The 7,549-nt window shown below is 50.5% G+C and overlaps 1 protein-coding gene and 1 long non-coding RNA gene across 3 annotated transcripts; both read right to left on the bottom strand.

Moving 5' to 3' along the window:
- Nucleotides 1-111: 111 nt before the first annotated feature.
- On the bottom strand, nt 112-5,336 carry ZC3H10 (zinc finger CCCH-type containing 10). 2 transcript variants are annotated; one of them, XM_037741187.1, is made up of 4 exons: nt 5,183-5,268; nt 4,735-5,054; nt 4,323-4,386; nt 112-2,934 (listed from the first exon to the last, which is right to left on the bottom strand). In XM_037741187.1, the coding sequence occupies exon 4, from the start codon at nt 2,880-2,882 to the stop codon at nt 1,578-1,580; it is 1,305 nt and encodes a 434-aa protein (XP_037597115.1). In that variant the 5' UTR covers nt 2,883-2,934; nt 4,323-4,386; nt 4,735-5,054; nt 5,183-5,268; the 3' UTR covers nt 112-1,577. The 2 variants fall into 2 exon arrangements, with proteins under 2 accessions (XP_037597115.1, XP_017391780.1); XM_017536291.2 differs by lacking the exon at nt 4,735-5,054 and having other exon boundaries at nt 5,183-5,336.
- A 330-nt stretch (nt 5,337-5,666) lies between these two features.
- On the bottom strand, nt 5,667-6,912 carry LOC119472356. The gene is made up of 4 exons (XR_005201495.1): nt 6,849-6,912; nt 6,710-6,734; nt 6,298-6,320; nt 5,667-6,016 (listed from the first exon to the last, which is right to left on the bottom strand). It is a non-coding gene; the product is annotated as an uncharacterized LOC119472356 (long non-coding RNA).
- Between the last annotated feature and the right edge of the window lie 637 nt (nt 6,913-7,549).

Here is a 7,549-nt window from a genome sequence, read left to right as displayed (position 1 = left end):
TCTAGAGTTGTGCCAGATGTGCACTTAAAAATCTGTTAAGAAAAAAAAAATCGTGCCCAAAACATTAAACTTATCAATGTGTTGTTTCTAAAACCCACATTGTTTGCTCACTTTTAGTCATTGGGTTTTTTTTTTAATGACTACCCTTGACCTAGCCCACCATCTCCAATCCCACATGTGACCTGAGTGATCAACCAGACAAGACAGCAAGAGGTAGCAGGAGATACGATGAGGGGGAACACAATCCGGGATCACTCTCCACCCCCAAATCTACTGTCCCAGTAGACTAGACACCTGAGGTGTTTTCCCTACATCAGCCGTGAGCTGAGAAGGAACTGAGGTTTGGCTGTTGGGGCCCCTGGCCTTACTGACTTTAAAGTAGATTTAAAACATCTGGTCCTATGTGGAGACACAGGAAAGGGATAAACCCTGAGGCTTGTGTCCCTAGAAGGACTCCTGTTTCCCAGACCTCCCAAGCCTTAAAGGCTTAAGGAACTGGCCACTGAGGAAGGGCTGGGATAGGAGGGACATTAACTGCCATCAACTCAGAGGCAACTTCCACGTGTCCTGCTGTTTGAATAAGGATCTTTCAACTATGTAACATCCCATCCCCATTTTTCAGCACATACACCCTCCTTACTGCCTGCCCCACTAAATGACCCTAGGAGCCCTGGTTACTAAGGCAACCTGGGAATAGCACATACGGAGACCAGAAACAGATGAGACTATTTTTAAACTAGACTAGGTGGCTCCAAAGCTTCTACTCCACAAAGTCCCTTCCCCAAAGCCCCATTTGGTCTTGTTCTGGGTCCCTACTCTTCTTCATTGGCCTCTATCCATCTTACCCAAGCTATGTGAGGCTGGGGTCTTTATCCCATTTTGGCATGAGATCTATTTACTGCTCCCATTTTCCACACAGAATATCTAAGCAAGTTTTCACTGCCTCCATTTGTTAAAAATAATTGTTCTTTTATTTCTTTGGAAAGTAGTGGGCCCTGCCCTACGGATTTTCAGGCCAAGCTAGGGTAATGAATGCTCCCCTAGTCTTTGGGCTGGAGCACTATGGTCCCAGCATTCCCAGGGCCCAGAAGCAATTCCTGTATTGTCCAACCCAACCAACTAGGACCCAAATTGTCTGAAGGCTCCTATCAGGCCTTCTCTCCTGACCACCCACTTCTCTATCTTTCCTGGCTTTCCCTCTGGGCAGGGTATTTTTTTTCTTCCAAAACCAGTGCTGGAAACTGTGCTGTGTAGAAGAGAGGACAAGACGAGGGATGTTCCCAAATTCCCATAAGAGGACACAGGCCCTCAGTCAGTCCTTCCTCTCTGCTGGCTTCAGTCTGCACTCCTCTGCAAGCCCCCACTGTGAGGCTTGAAGATGGACAAGAGGACCCTCATAAAAGGGAGGTGAGAGAAAACACACCAACCCAGCCCCTCCTCAGGACTACTCCTTGTAGTCTCTTGTCCTAGTTCTCAAGGGAGCCCTTCGGACAGGGCTGGGGAGGGCTAGGAAAGTGGCAAGGGCTCCTCGACCCCAGCCATGGGAGGCTATACCAGGGGAGTGTCCATTAGCCCCATCAGTGTGGCATGGCTGTGATGCGCATGGTCTGGGAAGCAATAGGGTAAATCACCATGGGAGTGGTGGTGTGGCTCATTGTGATTCCTGCCAAGGGTTGGGCCATCGATACAGCCACAGGGGCCACAGGAGCCACAGATACAGCCACAGGAGCCATGGAGACAGGTGGGGGTGCCATTCCCTGGGCAATTGTTTGAGCCAGGGCAGCTGACAGTGGTGTGATCTCTGGGTTCAAGTGTGGGGGTGGGGGTGGTGGAGCAGCAGGAGGTGCAGCGTTAGTTGGGGGAGCAGCTGGAGCTCCAGCAGGGGCCACCAGTTCTTGCTGGGACACGGGACGAGGCTGTAGAGCCTGGCTGCTGAGAGTCGTGTGAGTCTGGGCAATGCCATGGTTAAAAGTAGCGACAGTGCCCACAGTGGGGGCCAGAGTCTGCTCAGTTGCTGGTGCAGTGGAGCTCAGGGTTATGACCTTAGCCTGATTGCGGAACTGAGCATTTTGTTCCAGTAATACCTCATTGGTGGCCAGCAGGTTACTGACCTGCTTCTTTAGTTCCTCTACCCGCTTCCTGAGCATGGCATTCTCCTCCTCTAGCAGTCTGCACTCTACCCCTCGCGGTGGAGCCAAGCTATATTCATATGACTCAAAATGAGGACCATCAGGGGGGCAGCATCCACCTCGCCGGCGTTTTGGGCCTGGCTCATGGTCCTCAAAGCCCCTGTCAGGAAGGTCATAGATATCATAGAGATCATGACGTCGTCCTGGGGGGACTGAGCCTGTTGATCCCCCACCAGTGCCTCCGCCACCCCGAGCATCAAACTCAAAATCCCGTTGCAGGTGACGGAACTTGCACTTAGCTCCTCTCTGACAGTCCCCCTTGAGAAAGTCACGGCAGATAGGGACCTCCTCCTTGCCATTTGGTAAGTCAGCCGGAGAAAGGCCAAGGCCAGCTGCTACTTTCTGTCTCAGCCGTGGGGGAAGCTCTCCTGTCTTCTTGTAGCCGTCCTCATCCTCCTTGGAGCCATGGATGAAACGGCAGTTTGGGCGGCTACACTCCTTATTCTGGAAGTCATGGCAGAAGATGAACTCGTTTTTGCTCACCCCCAAGTTGGACACCTCGCTCATGTCTGGGTGGCGATATCGGCAACGCTTGCCTCGCTTGCACACATTCCTCAAGAAGTCTCTACAGATGGCATCTGAGCTGGCCACGCCACTGCCTGCTCCTGCCCCACTGGCCTCCTCGCTGCCACCACCTCCAGGGCCTCCACTGCTGCTACCGGTGCCGTTGGCATAGCTGTCCCGATCAGGCATCCTGGTCCCGCCCAACTCAGGGTTTTCTTTATCTTGCCACTCTTGGTGACCACTAAAAAAGAGGAAAACGGTATCAACAAGAGTCCTCCAGGGAGATCCCACTCTTCCTGACTATAGAGCAGGCAGCCCAGAGGGGCAATGGCTTCAGAGATGGAGAATCTAAGGGCTAAGAATTCTGGCTGAAATGTCTGACTCATCAAAAGTCCCGCCCAGGCTTTTGTGCACCTGGTCTGGGTCAGAATGATTCACACTTGCCTGGCTAACGGAGGAGGGAAGGAGTTGGGGTGAAGCCACCTCATTTCACTAATGATGATAGGCCAAAGAGAGCAGAGAAAAAATAGTGTTGGATTTTATCTTTCCATCTGAGCTGACCTTATTAAAGTTGTAGAAGTGAAATTAAAACTGTGGTTGGTATCTGAATAGTCTGGGAACTGGGAATAGTGCCCAGGATGGGCTGCTGAGCTACTAGGGTTGCAGAAGATGGGCCACTGGTAACAAAACTTTCTTAACCCCTTTTCCTTTTCTTCAGGTAAGGGCTCTGTACATATCAAATCTCTAGAAGCCACAAAATCCTGAGTGAAGAGACCGGTGTCACCACCTTGAGGGCAGTCTCAAAACCTGTCATATATATTCCCTCCCAGGCATCACCACTATCAACCCCAGAGAGGTCAGCCCCCTCCATTTCAGGGTAGGAGTTCTAAGTTATAATCTCCACTTCTAGACCTCCCAGGACAAACCATTTGTGATAAGGTCAAGGTGGGAAGGAGTTAATTTCACAGGAACAAGTGACCTTTCCCCACGCCCCACCCCCTTCCTACTCCCCTATGTGAAGATCCCACTGACATCCAACCACACCATTCCTCACCCCATAAAGATCCTCTTTATTTATAGACTCTATAAAAGCTTTTTAAGTCTCCTATTTCCCAAGAGAGCTTTGGAATGTCAGTCCACTGCCCTGATTCTAGCCCTCCCCGCTCTCCACTCCTAGTAAGACCTGGAGTCCCTGCTACCACGTGTCTGATCTCCCAAGCCTTTCCTATATGGTATTCAGGCTCCCCCTGCTGCTGAAATAGGAAAACTTCATATTGTTCCCTTTGATCATAAGAGAATCTTTCCTGATTACTTTGGCCTTGACCTACCCCCACCCCACTGCTGTGACTTTGCCTTCAGCTCTCCCTAAAATGAACTAACCAAACCAGAGGCCACAGTTACATGAGAATCTATAAAAGGGTCATCTTCTTCTAAAGGGAGGTAGTCCCAGAATAATAGAAGCAATCAAGGAAAGAAGTGATAAAAGAAGATACAAACTTTTAGCAAAAAGGGATGACCAGGTGAAGTACAAATGGCATCTATCCAAGCCTGGCTCACGTTGCAAGTCGCATCAGCAGCAGATAATTAGATATGAAGCTCCTCCCCACCCAACTGTCCCAGAATTGATACCTGAGGTAGCTCAGGTGAAGTCCGGGGCTCCTGTGGGTCTCCACCTCCACATCACTGCTGGGTTCTGGGCAGGAAAAAAACAGAGACTTGGGTGGGAAAAGGAGTAAGAGTGGAGGTGGTTGTCCTCCACTCTATGGGGTGGTTGTTACAAGAAGGAAACCTGACAAAACGGCAAAGCTTTGGAAACGTTAGGATTTCCTCAGGGTTCAAACTGAACTTCTTCACTTGTCCAAGGGAGAAGTGGCCAGTAAGCAGAGTAAAAGATAAAACTAATTCGAAAGGGCTGGGAAGATGGGTTGGAAAACCAGCCCTGAGTGAACAAAGGGTGTGGGGCGCCCTGCCTCAAGATGAAAGAGGATGTGAGGGTCAGAGCGCGGCCAAAGGTTGGAGTTAGTAATGCCAAGTGAGGAACCTTAAAAGGGCAGCGCCTGACAGTGCAGTGGAATGGCCGATTAGACTTGGGGGCAGTGATTGTGACGCTTCCCAACACCCTAGACTTTGCGAAAAAAGTCCTAGGAGTTTTTCCGCAGCAAGTCTTCTAGCTTGGCAGTTTCTGTGCAGTGCCGCCGGCGCTCAGCCGTGGACTACGTGAATGGGACACTAAGGGCGCTCGAAGTGAAGCGGTGAGATGGGGCTCCAGGTGTCATCAAGCTGAGGGGATGGGCAGGGCTGTGACGTCACGAAGCTGGCGTTTGCTCGCGATGCGGGGTCAGTCAGAAAAGGGGCACTGCCCTGGGGTGTGAGGACGAGCCTGCTCGATTCTGGGGGGCCTTGTGCGGCCCGGCCGAGCCCAGCAGCGGGGCTGGCCCGACTCCTCCCCTCCGGGCGCGGCCTCCACCTAAGTCTCCCGCCTCCCTCACCTGCCGCCGCCGCCGTAGTTGCTGCTGCCGCCTGCCGGTCCTCTAGCTTCGACAAAGAGCCGCCCACCCGAACACTCTTCCGCTTCCTGCGGAAGAAGTGACGCTCTAGCCACCAGACCCGGAACCATACTCTATGGTGTACGAAGCCGGCAAGCGACATATCGCAGGAAGTTCCCAGCACGCTTTGCGTGTCACCATGGCAACCCAACCCAAAAGCACGACAAGTCTAGAAAGCGGTAATTCGTATGGCAGTCCTACTGGGAAGTAGGGGCGGTACCGCCAACAGCGCCTAATAACCCACGCAACCTAAAACCTGCCTCCAGGGGCATACCATACCCTACCCAACTCCAGCCAGGTGCAAACCACACCACATAACCCGGGCTGTTGCCTTTATATCCTCCATAGCACAGGTAGGGACAGGGCAAACTGTACTGATAGAAAACCCCCACCCGATGGAACCATAAAAAACGCATAATAGACGAAACGATTTAATTCTTCAGCTAAGACAGCGGAAGAGGTGATTTATTTTATGGTTGTTACACTCGGCCACAAGTAAACACAGAAATAGTCCAGAATGTCACGGGTCCAGGGCAAAGGACCAACATGGGCAGTTTTGGTTATGAGCAAGGTGGGTCTCAGGTGATCGGCGATCAGATGGCGATGAAGTTCTAGATCCATTGAGACAAGCTCTAGACAGTAGCATGCAGTCCCACAACTTGTACCAGCATCCCCAGCGTCTGGCATTCCATGTTTCTGCTCCTGTGGCCTCCACGGTGCAACAAGCTAGCGGTTTACTTGGACCTCTGCCTCATCTTTCTTCTTTTGCGCTTCAGCCTGAAAAGCAGACACAGGAATGGAATACGCTTCCTATTCTTAAACCAGAGTTGTCTTCCCCTCCCACATTAAATCAAACGTGCATAGAATGCATGAGGTGGTAAAATGAACAAGCACTATGATTCTATCGTTCTGTTTTGTTCAATCCTTGGCCCTAGGAAGAAAATACTCAAACGTCTTTCTCCTAAAGCTGTTTTAAGATTTCCAAACCAAATATTTCTCGTTTTGTCCAAGGAACACTCCCCCTTCCCTCCTCCTGGACTGACCAAGTCTCAACATACCTGCGCATTCGTTTCTTCCTCCACTAGCAACCGATCACAAACAGCAGAGAATTTTAAAAAGAAAAATAGATGAATCTTATTAGTGGGCTTAGGAGGGATATGAAATGCACTCTTTAGAACCCGACAGATTCTTAACCAAGAATTATGAAGCATTGGTCATAGCAACTATATCAGTAACTTGGAAACCCTCCTAACATAAAATCCGAATTCTACCTTTTTCTACTCCCACTCTTTACCCATAGCACTTAGCCGCTAGCCTGTCAGCTTCTCTCACTAACTTTCCTCTCCCATCAACTCTTGGGCACCCCTGAAACCCAGTAGTTCAGGAGCTATGGCGGACTTGCCTTGCCTTAGTCTCCCACTACTACTCGCCAACTCCTACTTTCCAAGCTTACTACCAGGAACCGCTCACCTTGGCTCTCATGGCGCAGAGGTTTCTACGGAGAAAAAGAGAAAAGCTACAGTTAGTTTGCTGTGATGATGGTAAGTGCAGAGGTCAGATGTCAATGGATTGTACGTGGAATCCAAACAGAGAAACAGACAACACTCACCAAAAAAAATGGCGCTAAGGCCGAGAGAAAGCCGAACTTCCGTCTACAGCTATTTAATAGCGCGCCGGGTGTCGTCACTTCCGTTTCCCCGCCCTTTTCCCCCCGACAGGGCGGGGCTACCCAATAGGCGTAACAATGGTTTTCGGCCCCTCTTAGCGAAGGACTGATGGAGTTAGGTGTTCTTCGAAAGACAGAGAATTTGGTTTTGGAGTTACCAGTTCCCCACCACCCCAGATTTAGTATGAGGGCACTGTGTTATTTAAACGTCAGCACCTATTTCCAATATTGGACCGAGAGGTGCAGACGGGGAAAAAATAGTGACCGCCACCTTCCCTCGCATTGTTTCTTGGGAATTGCAGTTCCTTGGAGAAGTCCTCCATTTTGCTGTGGAAAGGCGCGGACTGTACAGAAATTCTTGTTTTACTGGTTTGTCTTCTTTATTATTTATTTATTTATTTATTTATTTATTTATTGAGGCAGGATCTCACTGTGTCACCTAGGCTGGAGTGCAGTGGCGCGATATCGGCTCACTGCTACTTCCGCCTCCCGGGTTCAAGCGATTCTCCCGCCTCAGCCTCCTGAGCAGCTGGGACTACAGGCGAACGCTACTTGGCCGATTTTTGTGTTTTTAGTAGAGACGAGGTTTCGCCTGTTGCCCAGGCTGGTCTCGAACTCCTGAGCTCAAGCCATCCTTCCGCCTG

The sequence above is a fragment of the Cebus imitator genome, unplaced genomic scaffold, assembly GCF_001604975.1.
Source record: "Cebus imitator isolate Cc_AM_T3 unplaced genomic scaffold, Cebus_imitator-1.0 Scaffold96, whole genome shotgun sequence".
In the NCBI taxonomy this organism is placed as follows: domain Eukaryota; kingdom Metazoa; phylum Chordata; class Mammalia; order Primates; family Cebidae; genus Cebus; species Cebus imitator.
The sequence above is the reverse complement of the archived record's forward strand: the minus strand, read 5'-3'. Positions and strand labels throughout refer to the sequence as shown.

What these genes read in the sequence shown, in the direction of transcription:
- ZC3H10 (XM_017536291.2), bottom strand. Translation starts at nt 2,882, where the DNA reads ATGCCTGATCGGGACAGCTATGCCAACGGCACCGGTAGCAGCAGTGGA.